Raw genomic sequence first — 16,587 nt, forward strand, 5'->3', positions numbered from 1 at the left:
TGAACCTGTGCTTTGCACCAGGGACTCTGGAAAGTAAGGTCACACAAGTAAAGCCTGAATCCAAGCCGTGATTTGAATGTGTCCCCTCCAAAATTCAGGTGTTGCCAATGTGACAGTAGTAAGAGGTGGGGCCTTTAAGCAGTGATTAGGTCATAAGGGTTGCTCCCCCTGTGAATGGGATTAAGGTCCTTATAAAGGAGGCTTCAGGCTCAGCTGGCTTGCCCCTTTGCCTTCCACCATGTGAGTACACAGCATTCCTCCTCTTAGGAGGATACATCATCAAGACACCATCTTAGAAGTTTAAAGCAGCCTTCACCAGACAACCAAACCTGCCAGCACCTTGATTTTGAACTTCCCAGCCTTCGGAACTGTGAGAAAATAAATTTCTGTTCTTTATCAATTACCGAGTCTGTGGCACTCTGTTATGGCAGGACAAATAAGACAATCCACTTCTCTACGATTTCAAAGCCCTCGTAAAGCCTAAAATCCAAAAGTAAATCATGCCCACTAACATTCTCTCCTCAGTCTCATTTAAGAAAAAAGTAGCCTCTGACATCCAGAACCTGGCCTGGCAATCCCTGCTGGGCCTTGGTGTCCTCCTATTGAACATAAACAATTTCACAGAACATCAACTTCAGACAAGGCTACTCTGTGACTGTGATGAATCCAGATAAAAACACATCTATTTCTTAATCATGTCTCAACACAGACACAACTTTAGCACTGTCCAAGTCACAATGTGCCAAGCACCCTCTCTCCTGGCTCGTAGGAGCGATTGCTGCTTCTTTATCAATTACAGCAGTAGCCTTGCTCTAGTCTGCCCTTATAGTAGATTTATTGAGATACCTAACCACAGAATTGTCCCCACTTCCAGACAGCATTGAACCCAGAGCAAAGCTCCACTTTCTTAAACCTTACCCCAATCACCAAATACAGCACAAATATTTATTTTTTTATTTTTATTTTTTTAGACAGAGTCTCACTCCGTCACCTAGGCTGGAGTGCAATGGCATGATTTTGGCTCACTGCTACCTCCGCCTCCTGGGTTCAAGCGATTCTCCTGCCTCAGCCTCCTGAATAGCTGGGACTACAGGCGTGTGCCATCACACCCAGCTAATTTTTTGTATTTTTAGTAGAGATGGGGTTTCACTGTGTTAGCCAGGATCATCTCGATCTCCTGACCTCGTGATCCACCCATCTTTGTCTCCCAAAGTGTTGGGATTACAGGCATGAGCCACCGCGCCCCGCCCAGCCCAAATCTTATAGTAACAGTTCCTTTTGTAACATCCTCTTCTTGAGATGCCCCATGGTTCCCCCATGGTTTGCCTTCTCCCACACTGCAACAAGCACTAAAGCAACCTGTTCAACCTATTCAACTTCAACTAGGTGTGTTCTGGTGGTGTTTGGCTGCAAGGCACTGGAAGCCTATAATAAACACACTCTGATGTGGGGAGAGGGAGACAAAATCCAGAATCCTTTCCTCTCTGGGCGCCTACCTCTGTCCTTCTTTTTTTAAAAAATTGTTTTTTTAATGGACAAATAATAATCATACATATTCATTGGGTCCACAGTAATATATATAATGTATAGTGATATTTTTTCAAAGCCTCAATTTTAAACTGCCCAGGATTTATTTCTCATGTCACAGTAATCTGTCTTCCCTTGACTGCCTCACTCCAAAGACTGAGCAAGAAGCTTTCCATGCTACAAAGCTGCCTCAGGTTGTCTTGCCCCACCTAAAACCATCCTCATTTTCAGCCAAATTGCCAATTGCCTACTTTTTTTTTTTTTTTAAGGTGGAGTCTTGCTCTGTTGCCCAGGCTGGAGCATAATGGCACAATCTAGGCTCACTGCAACCTCCGCCTCCCAGGTTCAAGCCATTTCTCTTGTGTTCAGCTTCTTGAGTAGCTGGGACTACAGGCACCTGCCACCACACCTGGCTAATTTTCTGTATTTTTACTAGAGGTGGGGTTTCACTATGTTGGCCAGACTGGTCTCAAATTCCTGACCTCAGGTGATCTGCCCGCCTCGGCCTCCCAAAGTGCTGGGATTACAGGTGTGAGCCACCACGCCCAGCCCAAATTGCCAATCACCTTCTGATTGTAAAACCCTAACATCCTTTTCTATCCTCCGTCCTCTCTGTTTGTCCTTGTTGAACACCCCACCATGTTCAGATTTCTTCCTTCAGTTGCCCTCACCTCAGAGGCTTGCCTCTTCTCCAGAGTTCCTTCTTCTTCCCACCCCTGCTCAGTCACTGGTCTTCCTCACTTGGCTGCTTCCTCCCTGCTCCAACCATCTCCCTAATGAATGCATTGCTTCCCCAGCATCAATAGGCGGATGGTTCTCAAATCTCTTTGGCTGCCCCAGCCAGTGACAGGCCCCCTTCTCAGCAGGCTGCTGGAGAACTCTGCAACTCCCTCAGAGCCAACATGTGGAAGTGCAATTGATTATCTTTTCTTCCAAACACCTCTAACATTTGCTTTATTTCTTCTCTGTTCCTGGCATCAATGTCCACCCAGTCACCCAGGCCAGAAGTGACGGAGTAGCCCCAGATTTCCTCCCTGTTCTCACCCGCACCCCTGTACCTTCTCTAGGTCTCTCTAACATACCCCTTCTTTCTGGCCTCCAAGATCTAATCACAGTAATACATATAATGTATAACGATCATGTTTTTTCAAAGCCTCAACTTTAAACTGCCCAGCATTTATTTCTCATTTCACAATAATCTGTCTTCCCTTGTCTGCCTGTCCATCATCTGCCTTTAATCTGTCAATAACCCTGCAACACATTCCACCCCCAACCCCCATTAGCTTTTCTTTAATTGTTCTATCACTCTCCTGCTTCCTTCCCACCGCCTGCAGAATGCCCAAGTCCCTGAGCATTAACAGAAGGCCCTGCATGATCTGCTCCACTTACCTTTCCAGGCCTCATGGTTTAGCTGTAATGAATTACTGGCTAGCCTCCTCTTTCTTATCTATCAGACTATTGTAGTTTAATTGTTCGCTCATTCATTTGACAAACATTTATGAGGTGCATACTGTGCACCACATATTGTGAGAAGCTTTAGAGATTCCATACTAAAAAGCACAGCCCTTACCCTTAAGGAGCATATATCTCATGGCAGACAAGGCATTGTGATGATGTTCTTATGACAACATGCAATAAATTGTTGTCAAATAAATGAATGAATGAATGAATGCATGCACAAGTAAGTTGCTCTCCCTGTGCCTTTGTTTCCTCATCATCAAAGTGTAGATAATAATAGTTTCTCTTTCAGAGGGTTGCTGTGAAGATTAGATGAGTTTGTAGAATGCTTGGAGTGGTGTCTGGCACATAACAGTATTGAGAGCATTCCTATTTAATGTGCCTTGAGAATTCTGTAGAGACAGTTATGTATGAGGGTTGTCTAGACCAGCCTGAGGGGAAGAGGGAGGGAATCAAAGATGTTTTCTCTGGAGGGAGGGAGTAATACCCTAAGCAGGGTCTGACAGCCCGAGTTAGACAGAACAAAAGGACGTAAAAGGATAGCCCAGGCAAAGAAAACGTGGAGAGTATAGGGTGCCGATAGCACCAGGATGATAGAGTGAGGTGCATTCAGGGAGTTTTAAGGTAAAAACGAGAGGATGACAAGAAATGAGGTAGGAGAGGTAAACTGAAGCCAGATTGTAAGGGATTTTCCTTGCATGTTGATAAGCAGTAGGAATTTCACTCTGAAGATAAACTATTGCTTCCAATTGAGATAGTGAAGGGTTTTAAGCAGGCAAATGAAAGAAGCATATTTCCATTTTAGAAAGCTCATTATAGCAGCTCTGTAAAGGCACCATGAAAATAGGAGCAGAAAAATTCTGAAGGAGGATATTCGGCAGTTCCCAAAGGAGGCACTGCTGGGCCCTGATGTAAGGTGGGTCAGCGAGAATGGGAAGGAGGAGATAGATGGTTCTCCTCTCTTTCCTTTCTTTTTTTTTTTTTTTTTTGAGACAGAGTCTCACTGTCGCTCAGGCTAGAGTTCAGTGGTGCGATCTTGGCTCACTGCAACCTCTGCCTCCCAGGTTCAAGCCATTCTTCTGCCTCAGCCTCCTGAGTAGCTGGTATTACAAGCCTGCACCACCACACCTGGCTAATTTTTGTATTTTTGGTAGAGACAGGTTTTCACCATGTTGGCCAGGCTGGTCTGAAACTCCTGACCTCAAGTGATCTGCTTGCCTCAGCCTCCCAAAGTGCTGGGATAACAGGCATGACCCACTGCGCCCAGCCTCCTCTCCTTTTTTCTTAAACCTCACTGGCCATTCAGGTCTAGCTTCCTGGGATGCCTTTCCTAACACCTCCAGGCAAACTTAGCTACCTCTGTGATCCATAGATCTGTCATTTGTATCTTAGCCTGTGAGTTCCTCAAGAACAGGAAATGGGTCCTTTTCACTTTCATATCCTTATTTAGCACTGTGAGCTAGGACAGAGGTCTTGCAGGTGCTGTATAAAGTTTTGCAGAATAATGACTTTTGGTCGGGTGCAGTGGCTCATGCCTGTAATCCTAGCACTTTGGGAGGTTGAAGCAGGTTGATTACCTGAGGTCAGGAGTTCAAGACTAGCCTGGCCAACATGGTGAAACCTCGTCTCTACTAAAAATACAAAAAATTAGCCAGGTGCAGTGGCACACACCTGTAATCCCAGCTACTCAGGAGGCTGAGGCAGGAGAATTGCTTGAACCCAGGAGGTGGAGGTTGTGGTTAGCCGAGATTACGTCACTGCACTCCAGCCTGGGTGACAGAGCGAGACTTGGTCTCAAAAAAAAAAAAAAAAAAAACTTTCAACGAATGTTTTATAAGAAAAGGGATTAAGATTACAGACCCTCTAAGACATAACGAGTACATTTTCTAATCCTTTTACTTTTTCAGTATGTTTAGCAAGCAATACAGTCTTGTAATAACAGATATCCTCAGGATCCACAGAAAAAAGTTTGCTTTGCTTGAATTGTTTAATTTAATTAAAATCAACACACATACTGAGTGTGTTAAAATGAAAAGGCACTGTGCTGTGGTATATGGTCACTGTAATTGTTTTTCCTCTAATAAATATATTAGATATTCCTTACCCAATACATAAAAAATGATTACATGATAAAATGCTATTTTATTTGAGGAGACAATTACTGTTTTAATTAAAAATAGATAAGGCCAGAATAAATATATAGTTTATAGCACAAATTATTTTCCTTATTATTTCCTGACAGTAGAAAGCCATCACTCTTGCACTCTTGTTAGCATTATTTTTCACTTTATCTTGGATAGACTGATATAATTTCAATGAGTTAGATGCTATTGAAAAGCTCAGTGTTTTTCTTCTGGTCCTGGGCTGTACAGCATTTTTAATAATATCCACATCTACCATCATGTAAATCATGCTCATGTGTAATACTACTATAGAAGGCATTTTTCTTTTCCTCACTGGTTGAGAATTTTTTCCTATTGGTTTTTCTTGGCTTTTTCTTTTCATTTTAAATGAACCCAACCCCAATAATTCATTTATAATAGAAAAGACTAAAAAATTTAAGGCTTAAAAGAAATTAGTTTTTAGACAATGGTAAATGTTAATAAAATTAGACATTTCTTTTTCTGATACTATAAATTTTCCAGGATATTAATGTTCACTGCTATGTGGTGTTCTATATTTTCAGTAATGTGAGCAATTTCATAGTCTGGAAGAAGATTTGTATTATGATCGAATCCTTGAGCCTACCTACAAAGGCACATTTTAATATCTGTATTCTCAAAGTCACAGGATAAAAATCTGTTAAACCCAGGAATACTGATAATATGTTTGAAACTATAACTAGAATGAAGTTTTATAATTCGAGAACTGTGTGTGTAAAAAATCAGGATTTTGTCATTAATAATCGTTAAGCATCACGTTACTTAGACAAAGCCATATTGTTATATATATAACTAATAATAAATGGTATTTTCTTAGGTATCTCAAAAACTGATATAATTTTTCCTCATTTCTCTCCAAAGCCCATCAGATATTCTTTAGCAGAGAGATAATTAATAGAAATTTCCTTTAAATTCAATAATATAATTCTAAAAGTTAACAAATTCCACCCCGTGTCATTCTAAACAAAAATTAATACTATACTTACAATAAATAATGAAAATGGCATGACATTTACAAAGACTGACATCAAATGTTTTCATTATTAAGATGCTGAAATCAAGGAATATATGTACGGCTAAGACAAACTTGTATTCAATCTATCAAGATTTTTAGAATGACTTAGATGGTAAGCTCTGTGTCAGCATCTGGGGAACCAAAGCCCCTTGAGGCATAGTCCCCATACTTGAGAAGCTCGGTCTCTCTAGGGCGACATCCACCCCTTTTCAGAGAAAAATTCTCTATGAAGTGGTAAATGCTATAATGGAAACACAAAGTAGGGTGGAAACTCAAGGGATAGGGGGAACAAATGAGCATCGGAGCGTGGATCCCGGTTTTAACTTTTTCATTGTGCTGTGTTTGTGTGTGCATGTGCATGCATCCCGGTCATACATATCTGACATTATGTAAAATTTAATCTAAATTGATAGAATGTCTAGCCACACAAGTCCAAAATTAATAGTGCACACAGTTGAAACAGGCCCATAGATACTGTACACATAATCACGTATAATATGATCAAATGTTAAAAGCAATTAGAAACATTTTCAGCAAAGCTGACAAGACATTTAAGTGGTAAATTAAGTAGACGCCATTTTGTAGAATTTAAAAATTACGGAAGAGGGTGGAGCCAAGATGGCCGAATAGGAACAGCTCCGGTCTCCAGCTCCCAGCCCCAGCGACACAGAAGACTGGTGATTTCTGCATTTCTGCTTGAGGTACCGGTTTCATCTCACTAGGGAGTGCCTAACAGTGGGTGCAGGACAGACGGTGAAGCGCACTCTGCGCGAGCCGAAGCAGGGCGAGGCATTGCCTCACTCGGGAAGTGCAAGGGGTCAGGGAGTTCCCTTTCCTAGTCAAAGAAAGGGGAAACAGACGGCACCTGGAATATCGGGTCAGTCCCATCCTAATACTGCGCTTCTCCAACGGGCCTGGAAAACGGCACACTAGGAGATTGTGTCCCGCACCTGGCTCGGAGGGTCCTATGCCCACGGAGTCTCGCTGATTGCTAGCACAGCAGTCTGAGATCAAGCTGCAAGGCGGCAGCGAGGCTGGGGGAGGGGCGCCCGCCATTGCCCAGGCTTGCTTAGGTAAACAAAGCAGCCAGGAAGCTCGAACTGGGTGGAGCCCACCATAGCTCAAGGAGGCCTGCCTGCCTCTGTAGGCTCCACCTCTGGGGGCAGGGCACAGACAAACAAAAACTCAGCAAAGAACCTCCACAGACTTAAATGCCCCTGTCTGACTGACAGCTTTGAAGAGAGTAGTGGTTCTCCCAGCACGCAGCTGGAGATCTGAGAACAGACAGACTGCCTCCTAAAGTGGGTCCCTCACCCCTGAGCAGCCTAACTGGGAGGCACCCCCCCAGTAGGGTCAGACTGACACCTCATTCAACTGGGTACTCCTCTGAGACAAAACTTTCAGAGGAACTATCAGACAGCTGAATTTGTGGTCTCACAAAAATCCGCTGTTCTGCAGCCACCGCTGCTGACACCCAGCCAAACAGGGTCTGGAGTGGACCTCTAGTAAACTCCAACAGACCTGCAGCTGAGGGTCCTGTCTGGTAGAAGGAAAACTAACAAACAGAAAGGACTTCAACACCAAAAACCCATCTGTACATCACCATCACCAAAGACAAAAAGTAGATAAAACCACAAAGATGGGGAAAAAACAGAGCAGAAAAACTGGAAACTCTAAACAACAGAGCACCTCTCCTCCTCCAAAGGAACGCAGTTCCTCACCAGCAACGGAACAAAGCTGGATGGAGGATGACTTTGATGAGTTGAGAGAAGAAGGCTTCAGACGATCAAACTACTCTGAGCTACGAGAGGAAATTCAAAACAATAGCAAAGAAGTTAAAAACTTTGAAAAAAAATTAGATGGATGGATAACTAGAATAACCAATGGAGAGAAGGGCTTAAAGGAGCTGATGGAGCTGAAAGCCAAGTTTCGAGAACTACGCGAAGATTGCAGAAGCCTCAGTAGCAGATGCGATCAACTGGAAGAAAGGGTATCACTGATGGAAGATGAAATGAATGAAATGAAGAGAGAAGGGAAGTTTAGAGAAAAAAGAATAAAAAGAAATGAACAAAGCCTCCAAGAAATTTGGGACTATGTGAAAAGACCAAACCTACGTCTGATTGGTGTACCTGAAAATGATGGGGAGAATGGAACCAAGTTGGAAAACACTCTGCAAGATATTATCCAGGAGAACTTCCCCAATCTAGCAAGGCAGGCCAGCATTCAGATTCAGGAAATACAGAGAACGCCACAAAGATACTCCTCGAGAAGGGCAACTCCAAGACACATAATTGTCAGATTCACCAAAGTTGAAATGAAGGAAAAAATGTTAAGGGCAGCCAGAGAGAAAGGTCGGGTTACCCACAAAGGGAAGCCCATCAGACTGACAGCTGATCTCTCAGCAGAAACTCTACAAGCCAGAAGAGAGTGGGGGCCGATATTCAACATTCTTAAAGAAAAGAATTTTCAACCCAGAATTTGCTATCCCGCCAAACTAAGCTTCATAAGTGAAGGAGAAATAAAATACTTTACAGACAAGCAAACGCTGAGTGATTTTGTCACCACCAGGCCTGCCCTAAAAGAGCTCCTGAAGGAAGCACTAAACATGGAAAGGAACAACCGGTTCCAGCCACTGCAAAAACATGCCAAATTGTAAAGACCATCGAGGCTAGGAAGAAACTATAGCAACTAACGAGCAAAATAACCAACTAACATCATAATGACAGGATCAGATTCACACATAACAATATTAACGTTAAATGTAAATGGGCTAAATGCTCCAATCAAAAGACACAGACTGGCAAACTGGATAAGGAGTCAGGACCCATCAGTGTGCTGTATTCAGGAAACCCATCTCACGTGCAGAGACACACATAGACTCAAAATAAAGGGATGGAGGAAGATCTATCAAGCAACTGGAAAACAAAAAAAGGCAGGGGTTGCAATCCTAGTCTCTGATAAAATAGACTTTAAACCAACAAAGATCATAAGAGACAAAGAAGGCCATTACATAATGGTAAAGGGATCAATTCAACAAGAAGAGCTAAATATCCTAAATATATATGCACCCAACACAGGAGCACCCAGATTCATAAAGCAAGTCCTCAGTGACCTACAAAGGGACTTAAACTCCCACACAATAATAATGGGAGATTTTAACACCCCACTGTCAGCATTAGACAGATCAACGAGACAGAAAGTTAACAAGGATATCCAGGAATTGAACTCAGCTCTGCACCAAGCAGACCTAATAGACATCTACAGAACTCTCCACCCCAAGTCAACAGAATATACATTTTTTTCAGCACCACACCACACCTATTCCAAAATTGACCACATAGTTGGAAGTAAAGCTCTCCTCAGCAAATGTAAAACAACAGAAATTATAACAAACTGTCTCTCAGACCACAGTGCAATCAAACTAGAACTCAGGATTAAGAAACTCACTCAAAACCGCTCAACTACATGGAAACTGAACAACCTGCTCCTGAATGACTATTGGGTACATAATGAAATGAAGGCAGAAATAAAGATGTTCTTTGAAACCAACGAGAACAAAGACACAACATACCAGAATCTCTGGGACACATTCAAAGCAGTGTGTAGAGGGAAATTTATAGCACTAAATGCCCACAAGAGAAAGCAGGAAAGATCCAAAATTGACACCCTAACATCACAATTAAAAGAACTAGAAAAGCAAGAGCAAACACATTCAAAAGCTAGCAGAAGGCTAGAAATAACTAAAATCAGAGCAGAACTGAAGGAAATAGAGACACAAAAAACCCTTCAAAAAATTAATGAATCCAGGAGCTGGTTTTTTGAAAAGATCAACAAAATTGATGGACCACTAGCAAGACTAATAAAGAAGAAAAGAGAGAAGAATCAAATAGATGCAATAAAAAACGAAAAAGGGGATATCACCACCGATCCCACAGAAATACAATCTACCATCAGAGAATACTACAAACACCTCTATGCAAATAAGCTAGAAAATCTAGAAGAAATGGATAAATTCCTTGACAAATACACCCTCCCAAGACTAAACCAGGAAGAAGTTGAATCTCTGAATAGACCAATAACAGCTTCTGAAATTGTGGCAATAATCAATAGCTTACCAACTAAAAAGAGTCCAGGACCTGATGGATTCACAGCTGAATTCTACCAGAGGTACAAGGAGGAACTGGTACCATTCCTTCTGAAAGTATTCCAATCAATAGAAAAAGAGGGAATCCTCCCTAACACATTTTATGAAGCCAGCATCATCCTGATACCAAAACCTGGCAGAGACATAACCAAAAAAGAGAATTTCAGACCAATATCCTTGATGAACATTGATGCAAAAATCCTCAATAAAATACTGGCAAACCGAATCCAGCAGCACATCAAAAAGCTTATCCACCATGATCAAGTGGGCTTCATCCCTGGGATGCAAGGCTGGTTCAACATACGCAAATCAATAAATGTAATCCAGCATATAAACAGAACCAAAGACAAAAACCACATGATTATCTCAATAGATGCAGAAAAGGCCTTTGACAAAATTCAACATCTCTTCATGCTAAAAACTCTCAATAAATTAGGTATTGATGGGACGTATCTCAAAATAATAAGAGCTATCTATGACAAACCCACAGCCAATATCATACTGAATGGGCAAAAACTGGAAGCATTCCCTCTGAAAACTGGCACAAGACAGGGATGCCCTCTCTCACCGCTCCTTTTCAACATAGTGCTGGAAGTTCTGGCCAGAGCAATCAGGCAGGAGAAGGAAATAAAGGGTATTCAATTAGAAAAAGAGGAAGTCAAATTGTCCCTGTTTGCAGATGACATGATTGTATATCTAGAAAACCCCATTGTCTCAGCCCGAAATCTCCTTAAGCTGATTAGCAACTTCAGCAAAGTCTCAGGATACAAAATTAACGTACAAAAATCACAAGCATTCTTGTACACCAATAACAGACAAACAGAGAGCCAAATCATGAGCGAACTCCCATTCACAATTGCTTCAAAGAGAATAAAATACCTAGGAATCCAACTTACAAGGGATGTGAAGGACCTCTTCAAGGAGAACTACAAACCACTGCTCAATGAAATCAAAGAGGATACAAACAAATGGAAGAACATTCCATGCTCATGGGTTGGAAGAATCAATATCGTGAAAATGGCCATACTGCCCAAGGTAATTTATAGATTCAATGCCATCCCCATGAAGCTACCAATGACTTTCTTCACAGAATTGGAAAAAACTACTTTAAAGTTCACATGGAACCAAAAAAGAGCCCGCATCGCCAAGTCAATCCTAAGCCAAAAGAACAAAGCTGGAGGCATCACGCTACCTGACTTCAAACTATACTACAAGGCTACAGTAACCAAAACAGCATGGTACTGGTACCACAACAGAGACATAGATCAATGGAACAGAACAGAGCCCTCAGAAATGATGCCGCATAGCTACAACTATCTGATCTTTGACAAACCTGACAAAAACAAGAAATGGGGAAAGGATTCCCTATTTAATAAATGGTGCTGGGAAAACTGGCTAGCCATATGTAGAAAGCTGAAACTGGATCCCTTCCTTACACCTTATACAAAAATTAATTCAAGATGGATTAAAGACTTATATGTTAGACCTAAAACCATTAAAATCCTACAAGAAAACCTAGGCAATACCATTCAGGACATAGGCGTGGGCAAGGACTTCATGTCTAAAACACCAAAAGCAATGGCAACAAAAGCAAAAATCGACAAATGGGATCTCATTAAACTAAAGAGCTTCTGCACAGCAAAAGAAACTATCATCAGAGTGAACAGGCAACCTACAGAATGGGAGAAAATTTTTGCAACCTACTCATCTGACAAAGGGCTAATATCCAGAATCTACAATGAACTCAAACAAATTTACAAGAAAAAAACAAACAACCCCATCAAAAAGTGGGCAGAGGACATGAACAGACACTTCTCAAAAGAAGACATTTATGCAGCCAAAAAACACATGAAGAAATGCTCATCATCACTGGCCATCAGAGAAATGCAAATCAAAACCACAGTGAGATACCATCTTACACCAGTTAGAATGGCCATCATTAAAAAATCAGGAAACAACAGGTGCTGGAGAGGATATGGAGAAATAGGAACACTTTTACACTGTTGGTGGGACTGTAAACTAGTTCAACCATTGTGGAAGTCAGTGTGGCGATTCCTCAGGGATCTCGAACTAGAAATACCATTTGACCCAGCCATCCCATTACTGGGTATATACCCAAAGGACTATAAATCATGCTGCTATAAAGACACATGCACACGTATGTTTATTGCGGCACTATTCACAATAGCAAAGAGTTGGAACCAACCCAAATGTCCAACAACGATAGACTGGATTAAGAAAATGTGGCACATATACACCATGGAATACTATGCAGCCATAAAAAATGATGAGTTCGTGTCCTTTGTAGGGACATGGATGAAACTGGAAAACATCATTCTCAGTAAACTATCGCAAGGACAAAAAACCAAACACCGCATGTTCTCACTCATAGGTGGGAATTGAACAATGAGAACTCATGGACACAGGAAGGGGAACATCACACTCCGGGGACTGTTGTGGGGTGGGGGGAGTGGGGAGGGACAGCATTAGGAGATACACCTAATGCTAAAGGACGAGTTAATGGGTGCAGGAAATCAACATGGCACATGGATACATATGTAACAAACCTGCACATTGTCACATTGTGCACATGTACCCTAAAACCCTAAAGTATAATAAAAAAGAAAAAAAAGAAAAAAAAAAAAATTACGACTAAGATTTGTACTTCCAGAATAACAAAAGGTAATTCATTAGAAAAAATTATGAAAATAAATTTTCTTTTGCTCACACTTAGAATCTTCAGAACTCTATAGATCTTTGTTAGTAATTACTAAATAAATAATTATTAGTGATATGAAGGGTCAATACTTAAATTTTTAAAGCATTATGATTAAGTAATCATAATGAAATGCTTACTTGGTCCATAGAACATAGGACCTACCACGACTAGTTTGGACATAACACAAACAAATCAAATACGACTCTTACCTCCTTGTTCACACAACTGCTGGGCTAAAGCATCTTTGAAAATAACCTGGCCCCGGTGTGTTGCTGTAGCCCTGGAAACAAATAGGAAAGGGTTAATTCAAATCTTGTAATATGTTTGGTGAAAATATGTTTTTAAAACTTTTTAAAAAGCTTATTCTTAAACTTTATTGTGTGGATATGATATTTTTAATGAGTACATCAGAACAGTGATATAAATAACAATGGAGTGAAAGCTTAAACCAAGACACCTGGGTTGAGGACTGTCTTCTGGTTTTACTATATAAAGACATTGTAACAGTTGTGAGCCTGTTCTGAAAACAGCAGATGTGCGTAAAGCCTATAGAATAAAAAGTATGGAGAGGAGGCTTATTAAAATTTCTTCTTCAGGAGACTTTGATATAAAACGTTTTGTGGAGCAATATGATATTAGTACTGGAGAAAGATGCTCTTAAGGTACTTTTTTTTCTGAAATCAATAGTCACCGTAACATATAGAGTTGAGAGAATTACATTTTTTAAAAGTATTTTCTTAAAAAGAGGGCTATTCAAAGCTTTCATAATAAAATCTGTCATAACAAAATAAAACCACATGAAGGAGATTCACTATTTGAAGATGTGTATCTTTTACTTTTTCTAATCAGAGCTGCACACAAGGACTGATGAAAAAAATAACATCCTTGCAGCAGATGTGTTATTCAATGGCTATAATAAAAAAAATCTTGTTAAAGGAATAATTATGCTTTATATATGAAGGGTTTTCCCTTAGAAAGAATCTTTCTGGCACAAAATGTATTATTTAAACAAATTTAAAACAGAAAATCATGTCTCTAAGAAACTTGATTTTAGAAAATAAGGTATACACAAAACCTTTTTTAATAACAAAAAAATTAGCATGAAATCTTAACTTTAGTTTTAGCCAAAACCATCCTAGGGCAAAAGTAATTTAACTATCATCTGCTGAAGACGGATTATGTACAAGGCACTGTACTAGCTCACGACAGGGCAAAGTTTAGCCTATGTATTTCCCCTTGATACGTGGGCCCTTCCTTAGGTCAACATCTTGTTGTTTGCTAGGCCCAGCAGGACTTTCTGGCTCCTAACATTCCTTGCTCTGGCCCATGTGTGGATGCGCCTTTCCCCTCCCTTCTGCAGACCTTCCTAAATTCCATCCTAATTGAATTGTAAGTAGACCCTAGTGTCAGTCCCCCCGGACCCAACTCTGAAAGTAATTTGATAAATTAATCCATGTTGAAGTGTTAATGGGTGATATCACTTCAAGCTAATATATTTCAGCAGTGAAAGTGTTATACCTTCACACACACACACACACACACACACACACACACGCACACACACACACAATGGCACAATAGTGAGAGTTTTGAATGGTGGAAGGGAGATAAAATTGGAGAGAAAAATCACTGCGTGGCCTTCAACTCACACCATATGTGAAGCCTATGAGGGGCATCAGCCCTTGTTGTTGCATATTAATCATTATCAAAATTACACATAAACAGATGCTACCATTCTTTTTATATATTCACATATGTTTATAGGTTTTCCTTTGCTTTCAGAAAGCTGAAAATATGGAGAACTAAACATAGGGCCAATCCAAGCCATAAACATGGCCTAGAGGCTCTCTAAGCAGTACAGATTTTATGACCAGAGGGAACACTATAACTTTTTTACTTAAATACACTGTTCAAACCAACCAATCCAAGAGTGTCCGAGTTCACATACACTTCTAATAGCAACATAGTGATCACCAATGTAGAATTTTAATGTGACATTTGCTTTGGAAGGGACACATTTTCTGAAATCACTAACCACCAAGAAAAATCCTACAACAGGCAGTGTTTAAATAATTGTTCATTTTTGTTGTCTTCTGGTTGTAACTATATAATATTCCTATCATAATATTTCTTATTGGTCCACAAGCCTACTTGTCATTGTGCCAGCCTATGCTCCCATGAACATGATCAGCCAAATTATCAAAATAAGATCCAGGTAACAGAGGTTTCACCTTTTCTCTAAATATCAGATATACCAACATCTCCTAGTCACTTTACAGCATCTTGTGAGGAGTCCACACTGTTTTCCCCATTACTTAGTTTCCTCAGATTTATTATTTGTTGCCTTCATTAATATTCTTACTTCTGCTACTTTGATTCAATAAATCTCATAAATTTCTAAAGAATAATGACAGAGTAATTGAACCTGAAGGAACCTTTAAGATTATCTGGTCAAAATGTCTTTAGCAGTGGTACTCATTCTTCAAACAAATATGGAATTCCAATGAATAAAACAGAGGAGCCCTAGCTTTTCAAAATTATGGGGCTCCGCACTACCTATTTCCCAAATCTTGCTATCGTGCTTTTCTGGAACTCTTAGTATTTAAGGGAGCAGAGTTTGAAAACCACTAAATTGGTCTAATTCTTACAGTATATGGATTAGGAACGTGAGGCCAGGGAGGATATTAACCTACTGAAGGTTACACAGCCCATTAATGGTAGATAAGATCTGATTTCAGGTCTTAGATTCGAGGCCTTGGATTCTTTCCCTTGCATCAGCAGTTTTCCAAATGTGTTCCACAGTAATGCCCTAGGGGTCTCCATGAGAGTCAAGAGAAGGAGGGGCAACAGCCAATGTTCCAGGCACCAGCCAATGCAACCAAACCGTCTAGGCTTTATATGTTCTAATTACTTAATTTTGTTTAAAGAAAGGGCTCAGTAATTAAAAGCTGGCTTGAGAAGCACAGCACACCATGTGCTCAATGCCATTATCTGAAGTCCCCTGCTTGGGAAAAGTAGAAGTAGTAATAATAATAGTGGCCGGTATATATACATACATACTGTTATTCTAACAACTATTATGAATTGAAATTTACCCCCTAGGCACTGTTGTAGGGCTTTACATAAATTAACTCAGTTAATCCTGTTAACAGCCCTACAAAGTAGATACTCTTATTCATTTTTCCTCAGACACAGAGCTATTGCATGATTTACAAATGTCACACAACTGGTGGCAAAGCCGGGATTCAAACCCAGGCAATTTTAAGCATTACAGCAATATTTCATTAACCTGGTTCAAAAATATGATGGTAGCTTTCAGTCTCTTTTCAGAGGAAGAGCCTGCTTTCAGGGCGTGATTTTCTTTTTTCTTTCTTTATTTCTGTTGAGATGGAGTCTTGCTCTTTCGCCAAGCTGGAGTGCAGTGGCATGATCTTGGCTCGCTGCAACCTCTGCCTCCTGGGTTCAAGCGATTCTCCTGCCTCAGCCTCCTGAGTAGCTGGGACTACAGGCGTGTACCACCGTGCCCAGTTAATTTTTGTATTTTTAGTAGTAACTGGGTTTC

At 40.6% G+C, this 16,587-nt stretch overlaps 1 protein-coding gene across 4 annotated transcripts in view; it reads right to left on the reverse strand.

The window, feature by feature from the left end:
• Window positions 1-16,587, reverse strand: part of RELN (reelin) — a 543,089-nt gene that overhangs the window by 306,806 nt on the left and 219,696 nt on the right. For all 4 annotated transcript variants that reach the window (XM_058425556.1, XM_032761303.2, XM_032761302.2 and 1 more), the window contains exon 4: window positions 13,235-13,305. In XM_058425556.1, coding sequence (XP_058281539.1) covers window positions 13,235-13,305 — 71 coding nt within the window. The remainder of the gene's footprint in view (window positions 1-13,234; window positions 13,306-16,587) is intronic.

This window comes from Hylobates moloch, unplaced genomic scaffold, assembly GCF_009828535.3.
Source record: "Hylobates moloch isolate HMO894 unplaced genomic scaffold, HMol_V3 SCAFFOLD_1, whole genome shotgun sequence".
Classification (NCBI taxonomy): Eukaryota; Metazoa; Chordata; class Mammalia; order Primates; family Hylobatidae; genus Hylobates; species Hylobates moloch.